Here is a 15691-nt window from a genome sequence, read left to right as displayed (position 1 = left end):
CAGGGCTTAAAGCAGTCATGGCAATAAAAAAAAGTGAGAAAAGAGAGTTCACACTGAAAAAAAGCTAAAAAAGCTAATAGTGTTAAAATGAACGAAAACAGGCATTATTAAAAAAAACACACAAACGAACACATATTTTGTATCAATAACATTGCATATGATATTAGATTGATTATTAAGTGGACTGATAAGATTAAATATGAAAACAGTTAGGCTGAGTTTATACTCCAGAAAAGTGACCAGTAAGACTGCATTAAGCCAGAACAGGCCCGCATTAAGTTTTCATGTGCCCCGTACAGAATTCCCACTGTTACACAGCAAAGCAAATGGAATAGTAACATAACTACCAGAATGTGTTTCCATATAACATGCCAAATTTCAAATGCCATTTATTTCAAGGTACATTTTTTGATTTCTTCATAAAAAAAATGCAATTAAAGAAGAAAAAAAACAACTTCTGGCAGAATCAGTGGGTTGCATGTTCATTATATAGCAGGGGTGGGCAAGCAAAAGTTCAGTGGGAGCCGAAATGTAGGTTTTGCAAAATGCATGGGAGCCGCAGTTCTGTACTTTTTTATTCTGTACTGCAGTTCTGTACCTGGATTTTATTATATAATATAGAACAAGTATTGAATTTTTTTAATAAACATATTTTCACAAAATTGTGGAAATAAAACTGTAAAAATAATAATAAAAAGCAGAAATTAACACTTTCAGCAAGAGCCACATAAAATTCAAAAAGAGCCGCATGCGGCTCTCGGAGTCTCATTTGCCCACGTCTGTTATATAGCAATACCACTAGTAATTGTGACCCAATCATTTATTTGGTAATTTTATCAATATTTTTTAAATGATTAAAAATAAAATTACAGCATTCATTACTGGTAATACTAGTCTCCAAATCTATTCCCCTGAATACAATAAAACAATTTGTTAGTCATTCGACCCACAACTGACAGAGAAGAGAGTTTATGAAAACAATGTAATTAAACATTTAGCAGTTTGTTGTCCTTCACAGTGGGGAACCGGCAGAGTCTATTACTTTCACGGGAGAAAATATACAAAGCTTTCTACTACCCTCAAGTTGAAAAATATACAATCCCATGAAATTTAACAAATCTGACGTTAATAAGCAAATGATGAAATTATTTACAGAGAGTTGATATTTGATAAGTTTAGTTTTTTGCTCTTATAGATCAAATTACAGAAATTATAAATAAAAATCTCATTTTTTAAAAATTAAAATCATGAAATTTCGCTCACAAAAGATCGAGATGGAACGCACACTTTTCATTTTTATAATCGCTTTGTTTTATTAGACACAGATATTATTCCTATATAGATTTATTAATTATAATAAACATACATTATGTATAAAATTACATTAAAATAACACTGTAATTAACGTCTGAAATGAAAAAGTAATTGAATCGAGTCTCGCCTCCATATTAATTAACGCGTTGTTATGGGGGGCCTAGTAGAAGCTGTAATTTTCTGGGGAGGGGCACCAAGTTAACTGCGTGGGGGCCGGGCTGTAATTTTCTGGGGAGGGGCACCAGGTTAACTGGGAGGGTGTGCCCACCCATGCCCGTTCCTGGCTACGCCCATGTTAACGCGCCACAGTAATTAATTGATTACGTTGCATCAAATTAAATAATTTATAAAAATTGAAATAATAAATACGTTTATAAAATAATTGGCTGTATCTGTTCGCAATGATAATGTAAAACACACTGTACTTATAGTTTAGCATTTCCGATATTTAATTTATTTTTGAATTTTAAAATATAAGAAAAACAATTTTTTAAATAAAGTTTTACGCATTTATATCTGCAACTTTAGATAATACAACGATATAAGAATCCATCAAAAAAGTTAATTAATAATAATTAAAATCAAGAAAAAGTATAAGTTTCTTTCGAGGTAAGGAAACTTGTAAAAAGTCAGGTACGCGATCACATGATGCCCGTCTCCCCACTTTGCGTAACCAAATGGTCGAGGTTGAAATAAAACCCCAGCAGAAGTAAAAACAAACATCGGCGCATGTATAGGACAATAAACTTGAACGGGAGCGAAGATGAGACATGACACCATGTAATTTATGCTAATTACTTTCTAATATTAAAATATTAAAATCTTCAATAAATTATAATTAAATTAATTTTTTGACTGAGTTCGACTAGAAGCATATCGAAAAGCTAGATTAAAGTGAAAATAGCGGTTTTTCGACGCTAAATATTTACAAATTAATTTTTTAATTTGGTGCCGGATTGACCGCAGCTGTTCGAATGCGCACGTGCATGAAGAGTTTTATAGTTTGTCGAAATGGAAAATGAAGGACACCGTTAGAATGCAGAAAACCATGGTGCATGCCAAATATATAAGCACCCACATAAAACCAAACTTTTGTCTTTATCTAAAGATTGTCTCTACAGAAGTTTAATATTTAGGATAATAGTTTAAAATCTTGTATTTCCTGGCACGAGATTCGCTCGATCTTTAATTTTACAGAGTGCTAGAAAGATACAAGCTTTGAAACGAGTGTCCTACAACATTTTATTTAATAATAACAGTAGAAATCAAATTTATTATTGCTCAACAATTATTTTTTCGGTTTTTCTACGGTAGTCAAAAACGAGTAAATGTCATCGTTTAAGCTAAAGAATAGCAGGCGGTTGGGAAGAAGTTTGCTTAGCAACTTACTTCAGAAAGTATTGGGTTCTATACGATTTTCCGTTGCTAAAACATGAGTTTCTACTGTTAGTATTAAATAAAATCTATTTCTTTCTTTTGTCCACTGCACTTAAATAAATACAAATGCTAAAGATAATGCTGTATAAAAATCACTCTTAATGCCGAACTAGAAGTGTACTTGACTTAATGCAGCGTGATTATATCAAAGTGCTGCAGAGATCGGTATTTCACAAGGATACAAGCAAGGAGAACCCACGTGCAAATTCCTACAGCATGTGCAGAGTATCAAGCTTTGGGAAGCTCCTTGTTTTGTTAGTCTATATAAATGTAGTACACTACATGTGTGTACGACAGTGCCTTAACATGTTGCACACAGTCCATAAGGCATACGGGGAAGTGCTGGTTGCTATTTCGCTCCTGAGCGCATTTACGAAAAAAAAATTTCACATGGAAAGTGAAAAAAGCTAAAAAAAGTGAGTTTTTCTCAGAAAAAGCTAAAAAAGAGAGTCACTTTAAGCCCTGCTGGTAACACAGGCCAGCAGTATGATTTTATAAACAAGACATAGTCTTGTTTATAAAATCAGTAAAGTTGCCTCACTTCTCCCCTTATTCATCCCTCTCTCTCATTCTCCTCGTCTCCCTCGCAACCCTTCGTAAATTTATTGTCTTAACAGTTTAGGAATGTTACTCCCACATTCGGCCATCCTGACAGCTGACATCATCCTCGATGTCCCCATCTGACCGGTCCTAACCTTACAATTATACTTTAAAATTAAGTTTTATGTTGAAATACAAGTTGTTACATTTTAATTATAAAGCATTATTCTGCATCCTCTTAAGCGCGGGGCCCAGGGCGGTTGCCCCAGTTGCCCGGCCCTGCTCTTCGGAATGGACCTTTCTTGTGATCCGAACTTGTCTCAGATTTCACCTGGAGACAGAAAAAAACCAATCAGAAAGTGAGATAGGAGAACTAGAACCAATCAAAAGGTGAGATTCGAGGGGAAAAAGACAAAAACTCTGAATCTCAAGGTCAATATGCCAATATTTGCCTAATATAATCGCGACTAATCTGTGTCGTTTGCATCCTGCAATGGAACTTTCATCTCGTTTCTCCATTTTGCCGAACACCATTTTGACGACGGACTACCTCACAGCATCATCATCCTCTCAGCCCCGAGACTGTCTCGAACCAACAGGCACCATCACCAGTCATCACAAAACATCCAAACAGTGAGCCGATGAGCGAACTCTGTTATTTTGGACTGTGCGGAATTGTCATACTACCTTTCAACATGCACTTCCTGTTGACATTCGTGTAAACCTTAGTTTACTATAATAAAATAGTTTTGTTGTAAAGACACTTGTCATCCTTGCCTCCAGCATCACCACCCCCATACAATTAGACCCTAGGCTTTTCCTGATGTGGGATTAACAGATTCCCCCTAAAAGTCAGCCGACTTACACTTTTTAAAGTGTTCAGGTATTGATTTTTTTTCCATTTTCTCTAATTTTCTAATAAAACTACTATTTTTTTTTCTTTTCATTCAAAGACTGAAAAATGATTTTGTATACGTTTTAAGTAATCAAGTATAAGAACAAAGATTTGAATTTTACAGAGGCCGTATGAACCTCTAATGAAAGATATTCTATGGATGAAGATAGAATTACAGTCCAGTTTAAAATTCTATAATTTTTACTGTAAATTTTTGATTTTAATGTACTGAAGCTAGCTTATATTGAGTCAAAACTTTACAGCATGAATAAGGATTTCGTTTCCTCAATCTGACAGTATTTCGATCAGTTATTTACGTAATTAAAACTATGTAAACAACTGATCAAAATAAAGAAAATAAAAAAAAGAAAATTATATGCTAAAAAACTTACAGATGATTATAAAATATAGTAATTTTATATTATGATTTAATCAAATTTTACGTTATTTGACGAACCTGAAGATGATCTTTAAAAAGGATTGAAACTGTTTGTTCACAGAAAACAAATGCTGGGAAATCAAAGATAGATTTATTTGATGATAAAATAAAATTTGTATATATAAAAAAAATCTTAAGAATAAAATTAAATTAAAAGCATATACAAAAACCAACATAAAAAAAGCATGATATAGATAAAAGTTCAAATTGAAATGTATAATTAAATAAATATTTAAAAACTTGCAAATGTGTACCGTATTTTCCGGCGTATGAGACGACTGGGCATATAAGACGACCCCCGACTTTTGAGAAGATTTTCCTGGGTTAAAAAGTCGTCTTACACGCCAGAAAATACGGTAAATGAAAAAGTATATTTGTTTACTTGTATATAAAAGACTTCTTTGAAGATATTTATCAAATATAAAAATGCCTGTTAAACAGTTTTAGTTTGTTTTTAAACATAAAATCTTTTTCTAAAGGTTACACAAAAATTAACATAATACTGAAAAGTCTTATGCTCAGAATCTTAGATCCAAAACACTTTCCATTTGAATATTTGTTTATCTCAGACTGAATTTATTTGTTATACAGTGTTTATATTATTTTATTTGTTACATAATAATCAGGTTTATCACTTCTCATCTATCACATATTCCATTTCATTGGATTTGTAACTTTTTATTGGATTCCAATTTTGTGTAATAAATTAGTCATAAATTTTGTTTAGGAAATTATGAATCTATTTTAAATCTCTCTAACTTTAAAATTATTGAATTCTATAACATTTTATATATGCAAAATAGAATATTTGAAAATTGAATCTGAAATATTTGAAAATTTTAAAAATATAATAAAAATCATATGTAAAAAGTTGCAAGTTATTAACAATAGACAAAAGTGATTCTGAAAATAATTACAATAAATGGACAAATGATATCATCTATGTTCATTTTCATTTAATTGATACATATATAATATTTGTAATAATTTTTTAAATATATAATATATTGTAATAACTCTTACACTTTAATATACAGTAAAACCTCTCCAGATGACCAATTTTCTTAGAACAGAATTTTTGTTCGATAAGGCTTCTTGTTTTTAATTCGCCTTAAACTGACCACTCCTTTACTTGACCAATGACCATCTGGACTCATAATCCTCATGTCTGAAATACCTCTTTGAGGCAACTACTGTAGTTTCATCATCTCAGATAGGATGATAAAATAAAAACCATAAGCTTACACATGTGCAATGTTGGACATATAGTTTTGTTGTATTAGATGTAAAAATTCACCTTAATCTTTTTTCCAACTTCAGTATCTATTTTCTCCTATTTGGTCTTATTGTGGAGAATATACTGTACAGTGTTAATATCCTTAAAAAGTTACCTTATGCTTTATTCTTAAGTATGTTCTATTTATTCTTATTAAAAACTAAATCATATAATAAAGCCAATAAATTTATTCTTTCCATTAATACAGAAATAAGAAATGGTACTAGATGACAAATTTGGTGGGATTTGGGCAATTTTTAGAATTTGTTTGACCGGGAGGATCTATTTCACAAAATAGAAAAGAGATATGAAGACATTATCTTATTAAAAAAGTTAAAACAGAGAAAACAAATATTTATTTCAGATTATTTTAAATCAATTATTTATATTTTCATGTACAGAATGCAAAATTACATGCAATGTATTAGTTTTTTTAAACAGATTTTGTTATATTGTCTACAGAGTAGCTTGTGTAGTGCTACACTAAAATACTGTATATACCAGGGGTGGCCAACTTTTGTATACACAAGATCTACTTTTTATCTTAAAAATGCGTGATCGACTTGTTGTCATAGGCATAGTGTACGGGGGGAGGGGGGAGGTGTAAAACACATACTATGTTTATACACTGTGTTTCAGTTCGTGGTGCACTGCTTATTAGTTGAGTCATAACTGCATGAATACTGTTGTGTTCAGTTACAAATATAATACATTAAGTCAAGACATCGCGAGCAATTGACCAAAATTAGCTTGGCGATCGACCAATCGATCGCGATCGACTTGTTGGCCACCCCTGGTATATACTATGTAGTACCATAAACAGTCTCTGTATATAGTATACTTTATCAATATTCATCATTCCCTTCTATAAGACCACTCCTTGAGATGGCCAGTTTTTCTAAATTTTGGAGGTGGTTGGCTTAAAGAGGTTTTACTGTATTTGCTTACTTCTAAATCTGGTAGACTGCATACAACACAGGCAGTACAAGCTTCTTGTTCATGATCTTTTCTGTATGAAATATCAACACCTGCTACATATTGAAGACTAGCTTTGGTACAGTTTTCTTCACTTTCAATTGCATCTTTAGATTTCTGCCATTCTTCGGAATCAGATAAAATAATTTTTTTCTTTAATTCAATCTGCTCTCTGAAAAAATTTAATGATTTTTATGTTAATGAACTGTAATGAATATATCACAATAAAACTTAAAAACCAATTCTATTTGTTTATAAAACACATCGATATATACAGAAAAACCTCTTTAAGCCAATCATCAAAAATTGTCACAAAAAACAATCAGGAAATGTCTTAAAGAAATCTGCTTTGTCAGGAATACAGTATAATGGTATCCCTCATACAAAACAGCATTCCTACAACATGATTTTTGCTCTAACATGCATGGTTCAAGAACATCCCTGGATAAAATGTCACAATTTTTAAGTGCATCCTGTCATTTGATTCTTTTTTTTATTCAAGCAAGCATGCATGTCTCATATTTTTCCACGGATTTTAGAATATTAAAATTTTCAATGTTGTTTCCTGCCTTTTGCCTGGTTTTCTTTAATAAGAACTTATTGTACCATTTTTCTTCTTGTTTGTCTTAGCTTCCTATTCCAGCTTTCCTGAAAAACAGTTGTCACCATTGTTGGTGATAATACTCTAAATGAATCTGAAAGACTGTTGCTTTTTTTTATACATTAAATTAAAAATTACTACATAAAAAGATTAAAATTTTAAAGATAAGCAAATGCAAGCAAATGAAAAATATCATATTTTATGAAAAAAACAGAAAAATCAAGATGATCTTGATAATTGAGATTAAGGTCAACAGGAAAGCTGATATTTTGCCAAAGATATTTGCAAAGCTTGGTAATATAGGCATAGATATAGACAGGTATAGGCAATGCATGATATTTTGCCAAATGGAACACATCCTCACAGTGGCGTAGCGAACATAACTGGCACCCGGGGCACAACACTTTATTGGTGCTCCCTCCCTTCTCCAGAAACACATATACAGTAGTTTGTCTTGGAGACCATTTGGGTGCTCCTCTGCGAGTGGCGCCCGGGGCATGATACACCCCCTTGCATCCCCCTCACTATGCCACTGCATCCTCATGTAATGTGTTTAACAGCGAAGAAAAAATTAATATTAACATGTAATACTTTTGATTGTGATTGTTAGTTAATTATTGATTTCTTTAATAAACATATTTCTCTTAATTACAAAGGAAAGTACAACTTTTGCTAACTTTTGGAATCTAACCTTATGTTTTGTATTAGTCCTTTTGTTTCGTATAGCTATTTTGGAATCTAACCCCAGTAGCGATATTCGAAATAGTTAACAAAGGGTTCGCTAGCAAAAAATTTTTCCCTGACAATCACCGATAAACGAAATGGAAGTTTTGGCTAGAAATAAATACAATACCTTTTCTTGCGATATATCTAATAATCAGTGGCGTATTTGGAACGTAACGAGCCCTGGGCGAAGACCAGGTAACAATAGTATATTAATGCTGTCGACCTTTTTTTTTATTTAGGCAGAGAAACTTTTCACCCCGAATGGCACTGCTGATAATAGACAGATGTCATCATCTCTCGAAATACAATATCCTTTTTATTTCGCTGTCCATAGCCCAACACATGTTCCACAGCCATCTTGTATTATCTCATGCGCGTGAGATTGTGGGATCTCTCTTATGACTGGATCTAGTTTCAAGAACTCTCTTGAATCGATTGCGATTGAACCTCGTTTCGGTCGAGATTGAAACAGTCGAGAGAGATTGCACCAAGACATAGTCCCCGACCTTGCTCACAATCTAGATTGAAATGCTCAGTGCGAACAGCGTATAAGGCTCTAGTTTAGTAGTATTACAGAGTATAATAAGTATATTTTAATATAATAATAAAAACAAAACCACTGAGAAATGTTCCGTGTGTTTAACAAGGTTCGGAAAACTGAAAATTTTAACAACGGGTTCGGCCAAACCTGTGAGAACCCACTGAATATCACCACTGAATCTAACCACGGTGTTATACAAGACCCCTGTACTGTACACCTGGTATAAGAAATGTAAGCATGCAAAGTATTATAAGTAATGTTTACAGCAGTATAATTATTAAACACTAGTTATGATAAAGTTTTTAAAAAGTTGTATTTATTTAATAATTGTTATTACATTGTGCTGGCCACTAGTTAGGCTTGCCCTCTTTATTGGCCCAGAAAATTCTAATTTCAAAGAAAATGATACTCAAAATACATTGTGTAAAAAAATTAAAGAAATTCTTGTTCAAAGTCTAAAAAATACATTAACAAAGCTAGGACTGTGTTGGCCGTGATTTCATCCTTCTTGTCTGCTTAGAAAATCCAAAAAAAATAATGTTGCCAGCTCTTTACCCATTCTTTTATCTTCTTCTCCTTTTGGTCAGTGTTGCTACTCCTGTCAGCCACAACATTATGTACAGTACATGATGCATTACATAAATCCTATCACACCAGCTTGAAATAACTTAATATTATCATTTGTTTGAAGTTTTTCAGACATTTGGCTACAACCACATTTTCATATTCATTCTCTATTCAATAATCATTCATTAATAATTCTATTAATGAATTATTGTCAAATTTTCTGGTAAGTGATTTGTACTGTACAATTCTTGAAAGTGCATCTTTCAATTCATTTGATTCACCAGCAACAGAAAATTCTTAGTAACTCATCTGAGGATCATTCTCAATTTTGGTGTCACTTTCAGCCTCAATATCATTCCAGTTGTCATTCTCATTGAAGCTTTTCATAAATTCCATCTATGTGATTCCATCAACACTTGCTGTGATAGCCTTACCAAGTCCATTCACTGCAGCAGTGGAATTTGATACCCTATCTATATCCATCATGTATGCGATCACTATCCACAGCATCCAATAACAAATCCACATTTCACAAAGCATTTTTTGATAGTTTCAGGTTTTACTTCATTCCATACAATCTTAATCCAATTTAGGACATTGGTAACATTAATTATATTAGTTAATACATCTAATATAGTTTCATGCATTTTTTCAACAAGAGAATGCATCAAGTTTCTTTAAATAGTAATTCTTGAATACAAGAATGATAGATTCATTTGCTGCAAGCAATGTTATGTTGGCTGGAAAGAACTTCATCCCCACGTTTGATAGCTTCTGTTTACAATGACATCGCATCTTTATAATGCATTGTGTAGAAAAAATAGAATTTACCAATTTTGCTGTAATGTTATTTTAATTCAGTCTGGCTAGCCATAGTCAATAAAGTTTTTGCATGTTATCCATACATTTTCATTTGCATGTCATGAAAAGTTGCAGGGATGCATATCCATCTTCTAAAAACAGCTTAAATGAAGGTGTGTGTGAATAATAATTGGTGGTTCCTTTTCTCCAAAATTCAAAAGACAGCTTGTTTGGCTAATTCCCTACCTTTGCACTGTTTGCCTTTTAAAGTTAACGTTTTCTGGAATAACCTTGGAAAAAGTCTAGTTTCATCCATACTGTAGATGTTTCTCATCATAACAACAAGTAATGATCTTTAATCACAAAAACAACCTTATTCTCACACCAGCATAAAATTTAATGTATACAACAAATATCTTAGACCTATTAACAGTCCAGCATAAAGTCAAAGGTACAACTTTACATTCTATTTTAGAATGTTTATAACAAATATTACAAAATTCAAATATTGGAACACCATTAAAAATTCAAATGCATATTCCACATAAAATAAATAGATATTATAAGGTGTATTTTTTTATATAGTATAAAAATATGTAAAATATAAGGTTTTGTTTTATGCTACAAAGAAAATAAATTTTTTCATTAATTAAAATCTCCCTTTTCGTGAATTGTCCTCAGTTCATCATAAAATAATTACCACATGGTTGATAATTTCTCACAGTAATAACAGATCACTAAACAAAATACTAGTAGAACATAAATATGACATCAAAAAGTAAAAGTGTTGTTCTTTTTCTTTTTGCTGGATTTTTGGTTATTGTGGTGATTTCTTACCGTATTTTTCGGCGTATAAGACGACCCCCGACTTTTACAGTTAAAATATAGAGTTTGGGATATACTCGCCATATAACATTACCATACTTTCCGGCATATAAGACGACTGGGCATATAAGATGACCCCCGACTTTTAAGAAGATTTTCCTGGGTTAAAAAGTTGTCTTATACGCCGGAAAATACGGTACTTACACTCCCAGTTCCTTTAATTGTTTGTTTTTTTATAAGAAAAAGCCTACCACCATCTTTGCCACTGAACCAGATGTTAAAGTGAATTTTAAACTAGTCAAATTAATCAGGCATGCTTTCCAAATCAGATCATAAGGAACCCTAGAAATAATCAAAGTGGCAAAAAGAAAAATGCCTCATTTTCAAACATGAAAATTATCAATCATGTGACAATCACTTTATGATGATCTTAGACAACTAATTAATTAATGAAAAATTTATTTTCTTTGCAGCATCAAATAAAATCTTACATTTTACATATTTTTATATTTAATTATAACACATGTATTGTGGCATTACAGGAGTGACGCCACAACACGTAAGTGTTATAATTATATATTAAATGTTGGCGTGAAGTGGAAATGTATTATATTTTTATATTATATAAAAAAATGCACATTGTAATATAATATATTAATTTTATGTAGGATATGCATTTGAATTTTGTAATATTCATTGGGGAACACACAAATTTTAAAATAGAATGTAAAGTTGTAGCTTTAACCTGATGCTGGACTATTAATGCATTGAAAACATTGATTGTATACATTACATTTTATGCTTTTGTGATTATTTGTTTCATCCAGTTTCAAGTGAGTAGTATTCTTGTATGAGTAATGATCGTTAATTGTTGTTTCCAACTATGTGACACATGTCTATCCTCACATCTGCACTTTCACTAATAATGCAATGGAAGACAATGTTGTGACAAAATCTTCAACAATGAGAGGCAATGTCATGCCTGAATCTATCCAGCCACCCATTGTTAACATGAAAATTTTGAACACCTAATTCAGACAGAAATTGCAGAGACTTTTGTTGCAACAACAATTCACTTACTGGAAATCCACTTCTGAAGGTATGGTTAAACCTAGGGTCTCCAAGCAGAATTCATTCATTTTTTGTTTTCCTGTTCCTGAATCCGGAGAAAAGTCGATCGGGAAAGCAGGAAAATTGGCTCCTAGAAAATCCAGGTTTGAATTTGCCAAACTTTTTTCGAATCAAAGTTTTTTGTAATTCTCAAATAAAATTATGACATTATCTTATATAATTTCACCCATTCATTTACAAATGCATTAATATTACAAGTTATTACTTAGTAATTTAAACTACTTTGAAAAAACTGCTAGTTGGCAGTTTATTTAATACCAACTGGCAGAAAACAATGGAAATGTAACCAAATTACATTCAAAGCAAATCCTGAAAATAATGTACAAAAGAAGCTTAAATATAAAAGATTATTTCAGGAATTCTCGGTAAATATGATTTTCCATTCTCAATTCCCAAATGTTCCAAAATGTGGGGAATTTGAAAGCTAAAACTATTGAAAAGATAGAGCTGTTTTTTCTGTTTTGTGCATTTTTCCTGACGAGGGCCTTCGAAAGACAGCCAAAAACATTCGAGCATTAAAGTTACTTGTTCATTTACTGCTGGAATTAGCATTTAGGTGTGAATTTTGTTGGTTTGGAAATCCTAGTTAGGCCATTCAACTATTGCCCTGCTAAGTTCATGATTTGATTGTCATTATTTCATTTTGGTTTCTTCATTGGCAAAGATTCAACTTGTGTACTGGTGTACTCGAAAAATTCACACTCAACAACCTTTTTAAAAAACCAGTAATAGTAATTGAAAACAAATGTTTTCGATATTTAGAACCTGACGTTAAACATTCTCAATATTTAGAACCTGAGGAAGACTGAGTTAACAGTTGAAAACGTTTGTTTTCAATTACTATTACTGGTTTTTTAAAAAGGTTGTTGAGTGTGAATTCTTCTTCATTGGCATTTTTTCATTAAGACAACTATCCTTTTTGGTAAATATAGCTTGAATTTGCATTTTTCTGCAATTAAATCCTTAGACAAATTACTTTACAATCTTCCTATTTCATTTTTCTCAGTCATGGAGATTTTGCTCTTTAAAGTCAAAATGGAGTTTCGTTATTGTTCAAGAGCGTGCTACTGCTGTCACAACAACATAAACAACTTGCAAATGTCCTGGGAGAAATTTCTTAAATTTCATTCTTAAAATAAAATTAAGAGAGGCAGTGATACAACCAGAAATTTCATATAGGGAATCAAAAACTTTTGCCAGTGTTTTTATTGTAAAATTTGTAATACAGGTATACCTCGCTCTACGTCGGTAATTGGTTCCAGGAAAGGCGACATAAGTTGAAAAACGATGTAAGTCTAATTTACTTGTGTAGTTATGACATAAGTCGAAACTATGGTGGAAAACACCAATAATGAGCACTTAAAGACCGCTAAATAAGATGACAACACAGAAACACAGATGTTTTCATGTTTTGTTCTCTAGGATTTATGATGATTATATTAACATTTACTGTAAATGTACATATTTTAATATGATTTTATGTGCTTTCATCGCTTTTCTAGTGATATTACGACTTCAATGTTTGTGGCGGACAGATTTAAAGTCGAATAAACTGATTTAAACTTGATTTTTATTTTTCCATATACTTTTTTGACAAATGACGTATAATCGGGAACGACGTAACTCGAGGTATACCTGTAAAGATAATTCCTTTTTATAATGCTAGTTAAGCAGTATAAAAATGTAAGCAAGCATGTGCTGGTTATTTTCATTTTTTTTGAAATTTGACAATTTTTTGGTTTTTTGAAATTTTCTTTAGGAGCACTTGTTTCCTTGCCTCTCCCAATTATACCACTGAAGCAGCCGGATGACCATGTGATTAATGTGGCAGCCTATTACTCTGGGGTCCCAGGAGTGACTTCAGATTGATCAAAGAAACCCAGGAATTTTTTGGTGGTGGTCTGTCTTTATGTATTTGGTCCCAATTCCTCACCACCCAGCTGTCCCCTTGTGAGCTGGATGAACCCAGAACAGGCTTGCTAAAAAAGGCTTTTAGTGCCCACAAGGTGAAGAAGGTTAAAAAAAATTGCACCACTGAACTAAGGCATATGTGGTTGATAATCTGGATCCTATTTTAAAAGCATGCTAATTATGACTGACAGCAACCTTAACAACTCAATCAACAAACTTTCTTTGGTCACCTACAGTGCCTGAGAAAATTAATTCTTGGAAAATGTGCTTCATGAATAACACTAGAGGGATCTTCAAACTGCTAGCTCATTTTAAGATCACGATAATGATGACTGACAGCAGTCTGATAATCCCCAAACATTTACTCGGGAAAATTTTGGCACACTTGTAAAAATGAAAGATACGTATATGTTTATTCTGGTATTTCCGAGTTTGTCTGAAATGCATTTGGCATCTAGAATTACTTGATTATATTTCAGGCAAAGTATAAATTTAAAAGTATTTCCAGACATTGTCCAAAATGGTACAATTAATTTCTGAATGAGATGGTTGGAACCTTACTAGAGCTGTGGATCATACCCACAGGGCAAAATGGTCAAAGGAACCATACCTCTAAATGTAACCCTTTGCAAGATACAGCCCCCAAAATTAGTCTATTTCCAGGACAGGATGCACATAATCAGGAGTCATGTCACTCCACTAAGACTGTTGCATTTAACTATTTAGCCCATGAAACTATGCTGACTTTGAGTAGCCCACTTGAACTTGATTGTTCATCCAGTAATTGAAGTTATACAGTTTTAAGGGGGGTGTGGCTCACACCCACACGAGCACAGGTGCAAGCAATGGTGAGCACCAAAGTATGTGACTACATGCAGTAGTACTGCTTCATAATAAAAACAGACCTTTGGAGGCAAATATCTCATGAAGGGGCACATGTACAGATGAGGTTCCATTGACTTTTTTTTGCTTGTATAAGAGGCTACAATTCTAAGGGGGTGGCAAATCTCTCATTCAAAGTTTAAATCTTATCCCTAAAACGATTAAGTTACAATAAACTGCATACTGTCTAGAAAACCGTAGGTTTGTCACTATTTCAGATCTTGCTGGTAACACACACAGTAAATAAAATTTATCAGTATCTGAAGAGTTTTTACCACGATTTATTTTAATAATTAAAAACATATTGCCAAAGCTTTATATATTTTACTGCAAATAAATTACTTACTTAGTCCAATCATGCAATAAAGTCGAAGACACACCATACTTTGTAGCCCTCTCTTCTATATCCATCATTAAAATAAACCTCAAATAAATGTTAAAAATTGTTTTACATAAACGATTTACTTTTCTTTCTGCTAAAATCCGATACGCTCAAAACGATTTATTCAATAGATTCAAATAATAATCATTTCATAAATAAATTGCACTATTACAACATAAAATTTCATCAACTCGTTCAGTCTTATCACGTGTTTACTTCCAGTAACTGATTCACAACTCTAAAAAACGTAATAACGATCTTGAGCGATCCTAGTGGATGGTAGAGAAATTAAATCTCGATTTTTATATTGTTTTATAAATTTAAAATATTTTATATAATGAATCATCAATAACCAATGTATTTTTTTTTCTTTTTTTAATAGCAGTGCGTCAGCAGCTGCTCTGGAAGACCTGAGTTCGAGTTTGACAAGTACAGTACTTTGAAAACA

General features: G+C 32.4%; 1 protein-coding gene across 1 annotated transcript in view; it reads right to left on the bottom strand.

Annotated features, from left to right (window-relative positions):
• The window catches only part of LOC136983238 (endonuclease V-like), a 35691-nt gene extending 20253 nt beyond the window's left edge, over positions 1-15438 (bottom strand). Inside the window, exons 1-2 of the mRNA XM_067279925.1 lie at positions 15208-15438; positions 6850-7048 (exon numbers count right to left, since the gene is read on the bottom strand). Of these exons, the coding sequence (XP_067136026.1) occupies positions 6850-7048; positions 15208-15275 (267 nt within the window). The 5' untranslated portion in view covers positions 15276-15438. The remainder of the gene's footprint in view (positions 1-6849; positions 7049-15207) is intronic.
• Positions 15439-15691: the final 253 nt, after the last annotated feature.

Source organism: Centruroides vittatus, unplaced genomic scaffold (genome assembly GCF_030686945.1).
Source record: "Centruroides vittatus isolate TY-2023 unplaced genomic scaffold, ASM3068694v2 contig_879, whole genome shotgun sequence".
NCBI classification, from domain to species: Eukaryota; Metazoa; Arthropoda; class Arachnida; order Scorpiones; family Buthidae; genus Centruroides; species Centruroides vittatus.
This window is presented reverse-complemented; position numbering and strand designations above follow the sequence as displayed.